At 34.1% G+C, this 12,941-nt stretch overlaps 1 protein-coding gene across 1 annotated transcript; it reads right to left on the reverse strand.

The window, feature by feature from the left end:
* Window positions 1-1,691: 1,691 nt before the first annotated feature.
* On the reverse strand, window positions 1,692-10,838 carry LOC122309159 (protein LAX PANICLE 2-like). Its single transcript, XM_043122526.1, has 4 exons — window positions 9,705-10,838; window positions 9,475-9,525; window positions 9,275-9,347; window positions 1,692-2,170 (listed from the first exon to the last, which is right to left on the reverse strand). The coding sequence occupies exons 1-4, from the start codon at window positions 10,463-10,465 to the stop codon at window positions 1,964-1,966; spliced, it is 1,092 nt and encodes a 363-aa protein (XP_042978460.1). The 5' UTR covers window positions 10,466-10,838; the 3' UTR covers window positions 1,692-1,963.
* Between the last annotated feature and the right edge of the window lie 2,103 nt (window positions 10,839-12,941).

Raw genomic sequence — 12,941 nt, forward strand, 5'->3', positions numbered from 1 at the left:
TGTTGCTTAAATTCATTATTAGAGGCCTTTCTCTGCACAACATTTTTAAGTTTGTAACAGAACTTAATTTGGTCTCTACTCGAAGCCACTGTTTATGGAGTTAGCATTTCAGATTCTTTAAACATAAAGCTAGTTTGTGGATCTCATCTTGGTGGGGAATCGACACGCAGCTTTGGCATGTGTTTTTCAACACGATTCTCGACCCCATAGCCAGCTGATAAATCCCCTGCATCCGGGTCAAAACAGTCTGCCGTTGTGATTTTAGAGCCCTCTGAGTCTGTCGTTTGGGAACCATATATGCAAAGCTTGGTGAGGAAAAAATGGTCTATCGTCAGTCTTTGAAGGGCTCATCATTCGATGATTAAAATGGTATTTATCGTTTTGGTTAATGATTAGGAAAGAACGATTGTCCCTCCTGTTATGAGTGTTGTATTCGATAGAATTAATCTGTAAACTATATTGGCAATTCGGGGTTCCAGGGTCTCCACTTCACAATAATTCTGAAATGCAAAATACTTGTCCATTTCATTGAACTGCAGGAATTTAAATAAATAGGCAACAAACTGACTCACTTAGCACGTTGGCCCATGACCATACACACGTACGGTAACTCACTTACTGACCCACTACTTAGACTCAAAGCAACAATAAACGGAATAAAGGAATAATTACTAATCCGACTCTTGCAAATACAAAAAAGACATAATTGACCTTAACAACAAATGAAACTCTAAAGAGAAACATCAGACTTCAGAGTTGCACGGCAAAGAACAATCGGAAATTTTATGGCATGGAATAAGTATGATGTTTTGGTAATGTAAAACGGTATCGTTCGAAGCGATATGACGCTTCCGAGTTATCTGGGGCCTTTAGCACATGGGCTTGGGCTCTGGCTCATGTTAGATTTTTGAAACCGAAAGTTCCATTTTAGCCGGATCTAAGATTGGGTTTGCATGGAAATTTGGAACTGTCATTTTTTTTTTTCAACCGAAACCTTCAGTCCAACTTTGCCAATAGGCTACGGTAGGTAAAGAAATAAGAAATGACATGGGAACAATTATTTTATATCTCAAGTTACAATTATGTATTAAGTTTATTGAACATAATATATATATTTTTTAATTTTGAGAGTATATAGATTTGGATTTTAAATCTTTCATACTTACCTCTCATTTTATAAATATTTATTTAAAAAATTTTTTTTGTCTATGAGTCATTGTAGGCATTCCGAATCTCTCTCTTGAAAAGATCAAACCATTCCAGAACGCAGCGCCTAATATACTAGCCCAATAAATAAGGCTACAAAACTGACATGGACTCCAGTTTATTGGGCCCAGGTCCAAGATCGTATCATTTTTCCTCTTAATGGGTTGGGTTAAGAATATTTTTGACACCTGCGTACGAGTTTTTTTTTTTGTTGGAAAAAACCTGTATACGAGTTTAATTAAGGGGACATGTGATCTAACCTAATATAATTCAAATATTTATTAGGGGAGGATTCAGTATTTAGGAAAGAGATGCTCCGTTGCCAACTTCTAATCTTTGCCAATCTATACTACCCAAGATTCCAACTCACAATGTCTAGTCTTTTTTTTTGTAACTTTTCAAAAGTTGGCCCCCTAATTAACCTTTACCGATCTTATAAATTAATAGGATCATTATAATTATAGAAAACTATATATATATTTATGTAATAATTAAATATATATATATATATATATATAAATGAAGCTGCCCGCATAGCCTGAAATTACAGGGGAACCATAAACATCGTCTGAGCTAGGGTATTCCAGACCATTTTCTCCATGAATTAGAAAATGAGAAAAAAGTGATCGAATAAAATAAAAATAAATAGAAAAAAGAAAACATAATAGAAAAATGAAAAGAAAAAGGACGAAAGCGTTATCATAACTTAAAACAATTAATGATGATCGATACACAAAAAGCGGATGAAAATTCACTTTCAAGCAGCAGTAGTACTACTAGTCCTACCATAGTGCAGCACCATGACATGATGTTGATGATGATGATGATGATCTGTGGTTGAGGAGTCCGGAAGCAAAGTCGTCATTGCATCCCTCGGAGTACCAGCATTACTCCATATGTTATCTCTTACATGCTGCAACGTTAAGAAAGGTTGAAGCTGTAGCCCCCTACATGTTATCTCTATCTGCCGTCCAAAATATATATACGTGTTAGCTCCGCAATCTCACCATCAGACTAATTAATTAATTTATAATTAGATCGTGACTAAAATAATATTGAAAAGGGTCACGTAAATTTAACATAATTATAAATAATGGTCCAAATAATAATAATAAATAAATAAAGCTTTTAGAATGATGGCAACATCGCTATCCATAGATAAGTATTTACAACGATTTCTCACCAATCGATCGATGGTGATAACATGCTTAAAAGTTGTCGTTATAAGTTAACTTTCGGTAGCTAGTTATTGGTATATATGTGTATACTTCCAGTCACTATATATAAAAAAAAAAAAAAATACCATTTGTAACAGCTTATATACGATGAGCATGATTATTTATAATCAAAATATATTTTGACAGAAAATAATCATTTTAATTAAACAATTTTCTTATAGTTGGTACCATATATTATATCCACATGATCTCTAATTCAGAAGACTACAACACTACATGCATGTGATTAATTTTTTCCCCAAGAAATTAATTTATTTATTTTGAATATTTAAAATTTATAAACAATATTTTTAATCAACCTAGGTATTCATGAAGTCATGCTTTGTCACTAGCTTACGTCTTCCACATGCCGGGCCATGCCCCATATAAATCTTTGTTACGTCTACTTTAACCATAAATTTCCTCCATCGAACTTTTTTTTTTTTTTTTTTTTCCTTTTGTTTTCTTCTTTACTCCAAGATTCCCCAAAGTACTTCGGTCAACGGGTAGCCCAAGGTTATCCACCTTCGAGGGCTGCCCGCATATCCCCACGATCTTAAACTGCCCGATTTTAATCATTAAAGGGACCCATCGACCCAGACTTTACTCGTAAGCCAAAATAATGCTTCCTTGGACTTTTATTTATTTTATATTATATACTAAGTGATTGCATGATAATCGATCCAAGCAATTATAACCACAAGGGAAATAAAATAAAATAGAATAAGATTAGAAAAGAAAATACGTATTAATGGATCCAAAAGTACGGCGAGGAATATGCACGATTATTATATTTTTAGAGGCCCCTAAGTGCTATACTACTTCGTATATAAATTAATGTATATATATATCTACGTACACACCAATTCCGATCGGCATGCACGTCTCTTTCACGACGTTGCTTCTAGGGGGAAAAAAAACCCTAACATGAAGGTCAAATATTCCTCCATGAACTAAAATATATGTGCACTTTGATTCTCGTTCGTCCGCCAGTATGATCTATATAATCTAATTATATAATATATGGTCGTTGAAGACCTGGCCTAAAACCCTAGTTGCTAGCTGTTTATATTAGCTAATATTTATATATAAGGAATATTATATATATATACACTTTCATCTGTGCATGCATGCTGCATGCATCCGATGATATGTTCACCAACAACACATTAGGTTTTTATGGATTTTCTTTTTGTTGTTTTTTTATTTTCAACAACTTGCAATGATTCTGTTGTGGATTCCTTGTTCATGCATTGCTTTCCTACGACGTAAGAAATATTTTTGTGGTTATGAATTTTTTAAAATAATTATATGTTGTTCTCTCTTCTTGTTCTTTTTCTTTGTTTTTTACGATTGCTAGCTTCTGGAATAGATGATGATGGGGGTGTTTTAAATTCCACCTCTAGCTAGAGTGCACCACTTAAGGTTTTGATGTGCCTTTTCAAGCACCATCGATGAGGAAAAGAGGGAAGATTAGAAAAGGGCCTACTTAGCTGTCGGAAAGCTGAGTTGAAATAAGCGAAAGCATGACGAGAGGGGAACGATAATATTAGAAATATATATAGGCATGCAGCAGATGGGGCGTTGAGAGTGACAGGGTCCACACGTGTGATTTTCATGACCCTACGATATGGTTTTGATTTGCTAGCATCAACTTTTTCTATGTGAATGAGTGTCAACTAGGCCAAGATAATCCAGGTTGAAGATGTTTTTACATGATCTTAAAGTCAATGATCTCTTTATACAATCACAAAAAAGGAGGCCCCTGTTCCCCACCTTTGAAGATCTCTTTTCGCTTTCCTACATTGATTATTGCCCTAGACTGTCATTCATCACCATGTAAAAGGGGAAAATAAAAATAAAAGTCTCTATTTCTAATGAATTCTGGTTAAGGCAAATCATCACAAAAATCATTATATATATATATACTTATGAAATGAGCGAGCTAGCGAGACTAGGTTTTATTTTTTCATGTCTGGGTTTATATGGCTAGGCATATCATCATGCATGTGAGAGCTAGCTGACTATTATGAACATATATAATATTGAAGCCAACGAACAATTATATTTATTCAGGAATTAGAATATATATTATCTCCCCAAAGAGAAAGAGATCAAGTCCTAAATTTACGCTAAGACTGGGTAATAGATGTAAGTTGGCCCTCATCTTTGACAGTAGATCTGAAACCTAATCATTGGGTAATATTCAGTCTGCATGCGGCCATGTGTGAAAGATGAGGGTTGGCATTTTGCAGGGGGGCATTGAGTGGTTTCAAGATACAAACACATATGATATATATATATATATATATTCAATCATAGAAGATATATATTACCTATCATCTTAGAATGCAGTGGATCCATTAACCCATGAAGAACTCTCCCATCTAAGGCATAAGTTGACCTTAATAATATATATGGTGATAGAATATTTATTCAATTATATAAAAACAACAGAATATCGAGTTTATGTGTCACACATTCCAAATTATTACGATAAATCATGCTGTATTTGGGTGCGGCCTTGTGAATTAGCTGTACATATATATATATATATCATTTAGGTAGAAATGCTCATATACTATTTTTTTAAGGAGCTGCTGAGAGAGAGAGAGAGAGAGAGAGAGTTTTGAGATCATGGTTCTTCCATTAGCTGTTTTATTAGGAAAGAATTGATACTATATATAATAAGATACTGTATGTCTTAACCTCATGATCTCCTTCGTTCATGCAATGGAGTGCAAGGGAATTAACAACAGAAGGATATTATGCATCCAAATCATGGAGAGGGACGTTGACCCTAGCACCAAGCTTATATATATTGAAATATATTCACGATCTAAGATAAGACAAAATGATGAAGATGTCATGCATACATGTACTACTAATCTAATATATATGTATGTATGTATGTATATATTCATTTTGTATGTAACGGACAATATACATACGTGCATGCATATATGTATGTATGTATGTATGATAGTCAAACATGCGGCTCGAGAGCGCGCCTAGGGTATGTGTATATATATGCATATATATATATATATATATTCCCCTAACATGCATGCATGACTAGCTACTTGGTTTAAAATTTTAATAATATGCCTCGTCGTCTTATTTTACATTAAATTACGGCTCTCTCTATGTAAATTCATGATCCTAGTTCAAGAAATGACGCTAGGACGATCGATCGACCACGTACGTGTGTATGTAGTTGTTTGTGTCAATAATAAAAATAGATTGAAATCCCTCATGATGATCATCATGTTACGAATGTTTGTCTTTATTTGTTACTTTCGTAACTTGTAGCTTCTTATCAGTTTGCTTAAATAATTTTATTTCTTCCTAATTTTTCTCCGTTTAAGCTTATAAGCGTAACTTTCCCGGACACGTCTAGCTACATGATGTAGTACTATAACATTCATGTCAATTAATTGACATGCAGTAATACGTTTGGTAATCTTTGTCATGCCATTCCATAATTAAGTATAAATATTAATACACAGACACACACACATTATATTATATATATTTCATGCTTCACCATATTATAATATATATATATATATATACACATATAGAGCCCTTAACCTTGCATAACTAACTAGCTAGCTAGAAGGTAGCAGTGGTATATTAATGCAATGCCAAATCATGAATCAGATAGCTTAACCAAAAGAAAAAAGCATGTATTTGATTCTTAAATATGTATGTATGACTATGCATAAGCTCGTGAACTTAATTTCTATATATAGCTGTTTAACTTGTTTTACTCATCATGTACTTGAACCAGCTCTTCTAATAAGCCCTTGCACGCACATTTAGACTTGTTCGATTGTTTGCGGTTAGATATATATTTAGGGTTTTCGTCTCGTTTTATTTAGGAATTAGTACTAAATGTTTGATCGAAATGTGTAATGCAGCCGAGAGTACTAGATCTAGCTGGGGTGCTTTTCTTCAACAGTAATGCTATCAGAATATTGATACTATAATCTTTCCTTAATACTGCAAAATATATAACTGATACATGAGTGCTGATATTGGATCATGACCATTGGTTGGAAGCTAGCTCTAGATTGCCTCCATTAATATAACACCTACGTACATACTGGCTACCTACTTCTACATCATGATCAAACACTGCCCCATGATTAATGATAGGTTTATGCACAAATCATGCATATATGTAGTACTCATAGTGAGGGCTATTATGTTTGGATACGGCCTTAACCTGATCTATATATTAATATCTTAGAATAATCTCAAGTTTTATACTAAATCTACATGCTAATTAACAACCTAAAATTAATTGAAATAGCTTAGTTTAGATACTTGAATGCAATAAGCCACACAGGCATCTGAGAGTACTACTATAATTTAATGGCACCCAAGACCCTATATATACTCACATTATGTTTCATATATCTATATATTTATAAAGCTAAATTAAGTGCATATATGCCGTGTGCGTTATATATGAAGTGAATTAAATTTATAGTAATTATTATAGCTAGGGGAAGTTGTAGTTCATATAATTCGATGGTAGAGTGTGAATGAAGCATATAATTATATATAAAGCGGTGGGACACATTAATAATGTGAAATATCTAAGAAACATAATATTATATGATCAGTACTCTATTCGATCCTATATATATAATGTAGCTCGTGCATACATACTAATATCATTAGAATAGAATTATATATGTTTTGAGTACGTAATATATAAATATATAAATATATATATATATATATATATATATTTTACTATCTGCCTACGTACGTACCGCGTGTATGGTAAATTAAATCTATTATGAGCTACTTTCACATGAAAAGCATTGATCATCGTTAATAATTATATACGTGCATGACTTATCAAAATTAGGAATATAATCTTCCCAATAATATATAGCTGATCATCGATAGAGGCAATGCAGAAGTAGAATTTATTTTTATTTTATTGTGCTGAAAATATTTTAATCTTATTATATATAATAGCAACTGAAGTCAGAAAGTACTAAAAATCTTTAAAACGACATTTGCAAAAATATTAATTATGAGGTACCGGTTGATCTAATTAGTTTGGTACCAGCCTTGAACTTGGTTCATTAATCGATCAACTCACAAGAATTAATGTATTATTTATCTCGTAAATAATATATATAAATGTTTTGATTCTTATAGGTCGACTATATATATATATATAAGATGAAATTAATGTGAGGTACTAATCCTAATTTGATGATCTCTTAATTTAGTTTCTAGTAGAATAACAAATATATATAATGACATGATGCATGATGCAGCATGCATGAAGTTCACAATAAAAAAATCATCTATACTTCATTCATTAATTAGAATATAAGATCAAGGCAACCAAGCGCCCTCATATTGTACGTTAGTCATATATAGAAAGAGAATTTATTTTATTGCAATTGAAACATGAGATGATGATCTAGTTAATTACTATACGTACACGACTAAATTAAAATATACGACCCTAGCTAGCTAGTTTATAGATCATTCATCACAAGCGTTCAGGTATTGCTTTCCAAAGAATTAAAATTAATTAGCATTATACCCATATATAGTGTTATACCCTCATTAGCTAGATCAAGATCCCATTAACTCTTTCATGATATTTGGCACTAGCTAATGAAAGAGTATTGGAGAATTTCAGTCCTATCTAGCTACTAGTTAATGAAGATCATTTAACGATGGTTATAATATTCTAAATTAGTTAATCTCTTGGTACGTACGTAGTCTGCTCGTAAACCTCTTGATCATGATCAGTTGCCAGTTAGGACTAGTTCATCATGTACTAAAACTAACTTCGTCGAGTATTCGATTGCTCTATTAACTCTTAAAGTCTCCAAACATGTCTATATATAGTAGTATTCCTACATCTAATTGACTTCTCGAAGAAGTAAGAAAGGGGCAAAAAAATGTTAATTTTGTGGTTATAAACACTTGATAAATCATGCATACTATATATATCATCAGTATATATATCATTTAATTTTAAGAGTATATTTATATATGTATGTGTGTGTGTGTGTCATGTACAGTGTATCATGTATATGTTTAATTAGTTTTATGTGAACGGCACTTTAAGTTGTTTGGTTGTACGTTCTCCTGTTTTACATAGAGGTGTTGCCAGATCATTGAAACGTTACTGTCATATATATATATATGAATGGTCTTTCACAGTAAATGACCCCATGCATCTATATACCACAAAGATAAAAACTATCATCGATCAACCTCTTCCATATATCCAGGGGTTTGTGGCAAGCGGCTGGTGGTAGGTAGTTTTCTAAACTACATCCAGATATATCCACTTGAACTTTACACCTAAATATTCCATCACCTAAACATCTCCACAAGTGACTAGACCCATAAAAGCTTACGACCAATTTGGGAACGGTGGTCATTTCCATGATTAGAAACTAATGTTGATCGCAAGCCATGTTTAATAAAGCTAGCTAGCAATAGATTCTGAGTTGTAAGGCTAATAATCCAAAAAGCAGAAGATGGCTAATTCCTAGAAGTGTACTTCCCACCTAAATATGATTTTAACAGAAGAAATGAAGAAAATAAGTTCTGCTGTTTCTTTCATGCCTCGAGTTAACACCAACTTTACGTGTCCATATCCATGTAATTAAATTACTTGATACAATATTCATCACGCATAGACCCGGTTTTAGTCTTAGTTTTTCCTTATGTTTTCACATTAATCTGTCTGAGATATGAGAAATAAATAAGCAATAAGCACAACATCATATGGAACCAATCAATCATATGCATAAGCATTTCTAATGAAAAGAAGTTGCCGTAATGGTTTTAAATACCTCTGATTCGCTATCCAGTCTCAGCTTATTGACCAAATACTTCTTTAACAATCGTACTGTCATCCTTCCATCCCTGAAGATCATTTGAAGAGAGAGAGAGAGAGAGAGAGCTCAGTTTTACAAACTCGAAAGAAAACTTAAGAATAAAAAGTATAAAACGATACGCGTGAAGATAACTCAAAGAGGATAGAATATATTACTTGATTCTCAGGTAGCTCTTTGGTATCTGTGGCAGAAACGGTTCGTTTGCTCTGCATTGAGAAACCAAGTGAAAAATCTGTTACAGAGAGAATTATATATATGTATATATATTTATATAGTCCAAACATACGACAAATTAAGAAAAGAAAGGATAAAAAGAAAAATGATTGGTACTGATATTTTTTCTGTTCTATTATTACCGGCTTCTCTCCTAATATATGCACTTAACTGATTTTGGGATGCTTGTAGCATAAACCAAATGCCAGAATGGGGCCTCCGGGGAGGATCAATAACTCTAAAGTCTAAGCTCGGCCCGGAAACATCAATTCCAGAGTGATGAAGCTGAAAGGGCTGTGTAAAATACGACCCGAATGGCATCAAAGAAGAAGAAGACGATGATGATGTGGAGGAAGAAGCAGTCCCTATATGATGCCGGATTGGTCTAAACGCCCAGTTAATGTCTTGATGAGGAAAGTTTGGGATACTTCCCGGTTGCTGGAAAAACAAGGATGTAGTACTAAAACTAGTGGCAGCACGAGGAGCTCTAAATTCAGGCACATGGAAGATGGGGGCTAATGGTCTTGCTTGCTGTGAATTACTACCGCCGTGTAATAGATCAAGCTCGATCAATTCAGAACCTCTTCTGGCAGTTGGTTCGGCCTGATGATGATCGTGCTTGTTCTGATGGCTAGCCGCGTGACCGCCTATGCTCAATTTTAGCCATTCGTCATCCCTCTCTTCTTGGATATCCTTTGAGCTCGACCCAGCTTCGTTAAGACTGTTAGTTCTGGATTCATCTTCAGCCATCTGACCAACGACTAGATCAGATCCTAAGCAAGATTGATCACTACAATATGCATACCCTTCCACACGGTTCATAAGAACAAAATTTTCGCTATAACTGCCACCACCGCAACGGCCTGCAGCATAGCCTCCGGAAAGATGACGACGTTGTTGTTTAGAGAGGTTTTGAGCAGGAACCATGGTCATATCCGACAACCTGGTGGAGAGCCGAATCTCCAGTTTCTGTGGTTATCTTCCTTGTTGATCAGCTTGTGCTTGGTTTCAAGGCAAGCCATGGATTGAAGACTCTGGGATATGGGCTTTATATTGGAAAGAGGGATCTGTTGGAGCCATGAGAATGTTTTGGGATTGTGAAATAAAAAAAGAGAGAGATACCCATTAACCAGATAAGGGTTGTTGTTTGCTGTTTCATCGTAGACATATCATCAGAGGACAACGAGGAGAATAAACCTTGCAAATCTCACTTTCCATTAATTCTCTTTGTTTGGAAGCTTGTGGAGATGAAATAGTTGAAGGAGAATGATAAATGAGAGAGAGAGAGAGAGAGAGAGATGGTGGTCAGTCAGTACTTAGATTGAATATTTATTATTCTTAGGAGGTCGAACAGTAATAAATTTATTTTGACTAATTTATTATTTAGACGAAATACATGCTCCACCTGTTTTCCAAAGGAAAAATATCATGGGACCTCCAGCTAACAACTTTAGGGCAAGTTTCAAGGACAAAATGACTAGAAAGGCTCTTTCTTTTTGGGATATCACAAAAAGGCCCTTTTTAGCCCTAATAAGGGTTTGGGAAAGCTAATCTAATAAGTCGCTCGATCATTTCTCTCCACCGGATTAGGATATATATAAAAGTCTCGATCAGGTTTCGATCCCTTTTGGAATTATATGAATCGTACATAGCAATTATATATATATATATAAATGCGTATGTATGTATGTATATCTTCATCACGTTACATGTACTGATATTAAAATATGTGTCCGTCATCCATATTACAAAGTACTAGACTTCCATTTGTTGAGGCCAGGAAACATCAATGTCCAGCTACAAATTTTTAATTGCATTAATATTATGATCAGATTAATATACTAATCGTGAACGTCTAATGTCAATTAAAAATATGGCAAGTTCTATTAATTAATGGATATACTATATATGGAGTTATTATTTAATTCTACGTACACTCCGAGTGATCAATATCGACCATGCTTTGAGAATTAATTATATAGTTATATAATATAATATATATGCAGTAGTAGTTCTGTGCAAATACTTCGATCATGATATATATAATAAGTATTAATTAAAAGCGTTTCTCATTTTCAACGAGATGCTTTAATTAATCTGAATATTGGAAAAATCACGTAGTATTAATTAATATTAATTCCTTAATTTGACAAATGCGCGCAATATTAATATTCTAATCTAACAGCTAGCGGACAGACGGTTACATGAATATTTGGCCAGCTGATCGATGCCTGAAATTGAGAGAATTAAGGCCGTGGGGAGTGCCCTATGACATATATGAAATAATGGCATTACCTGTCCTTAATAAGTTATTAATGCGACGGAGCACATTAATTAATGGAGTATATAATGTTATTAAGAGGTAATTATAAACAAATAAATAGGGACACTTTAGCATGCATGATGGCGTTTCCCCACAACCCGAGAATCGAAGCACATCGACGTGGGCTTTGCTAGACATTGGTTGCAAAAGCCATGTGCCTCCCACCATCACTGCAATACTGTACGGTCTCTTAATTGTCAATTTATCCCCTTTTCTTCTCTCCCTGTTCCTGTTCTTTTTAGTTTAAACATCTATTATGGTACAAAAGTTTTGGTTGGAACTTTGAAAGAACTGCTTTTTAAAATTGAACGATGGTGGCTGTTCTTGGCTAGCTCCCTCTCCTCCTGATCAAAAGCTGGCCATTTTCTTTCCAGCCCATCAAACGTGGTCTCTCTCTCTCTCTCTCTCTCTCTCTAAAACACCTTTCAAAGATGCATGGGTCAATCAACGAATTCTAACTGAAACTGTGGAAGCCATAAACACATGATGAAAAGCTATTGATCAGGAGCGATTTTAATTAATTTTAACCCCTCAGTTTTGTTTTTGATGGATGGAGCTCTACTAAAAGTGAATAGAAAATTCTTCTGTTGCAAAGTAGACAAGGCCTTTAATTAAAATTCGACGTTGCAACTCATAATTTCTAGGCAATGTACTTTGCTTCAAGCTTCGGGATAATTTCGTTGATCATCTTCTTTTGATGGTAATGCAATATTTAGGGTCCAATTCTCTAGAGAGGAAAAGTTGTTCCTACAGGGAAAAAATAGAACTCATGTGTCAGTGTTTCCATATAAAGGCAGCTAGCCTGAGATTAAAGGCGTGGTCACTGGTGACAGTGCATGGGCATGGAATGACTTCAGCTTGGAATCAAAGCATGAAAACAAGGGACCTTGATGGCGATGCTTTTCTACCAAATTTAATCCTCAAGATTCTCACCGGCCCCAATTCATCCTTAGCTCTCGCGCGCTCTCTTATAAATAAATATATATTTTGTGTGTATATATATATTTGTATAATTTTTTAGCAAACATGCAGTAATATTATTGCTTAAATCAATAATTTTTTTTGGTTATGTATATAGAGTAATTG

This window comes from Carya illinoinensis, chromosome 5 (genome assembly GCF_018687715.1).
Source record: "Carya illinoinensis cultivar Pawnee chromosome 5, C.illinoinensisPawnee_v1, whole genome shotgun sequence".
Classification (NCBI taxonomy): Eukaryota; Viridiplantae; Streptophyta; class Magnoliopsida; order Fagales; family Juglandaceae; genus Carya; species Carya illinoinensis.

Bases quoted from the DNA above. Each gene is read 5' to 3' on its own strand.
- LOC122309159 (XM_043122526.1), bottom strand. From the start codon at position 10,465: ATGACCATGGTTCCTGCTCAAAACCTCTCTAAACAACAACGTCGTCAT. The intron at 9,526-9,704 runs GTTAAGTGCATA...TTCTCAATGCAG, and splicing joins CTACAAGCATCCCAAAATCA to AGCAAACGAACCGTTTCTGC. The intron at 2,171-9,274 runs GTATTTAAAACC...TTTGGACGGCAG, and splicing joins GACTGGATAGCGAATCAGAG to ATAGAGATAACATGTAGGGG.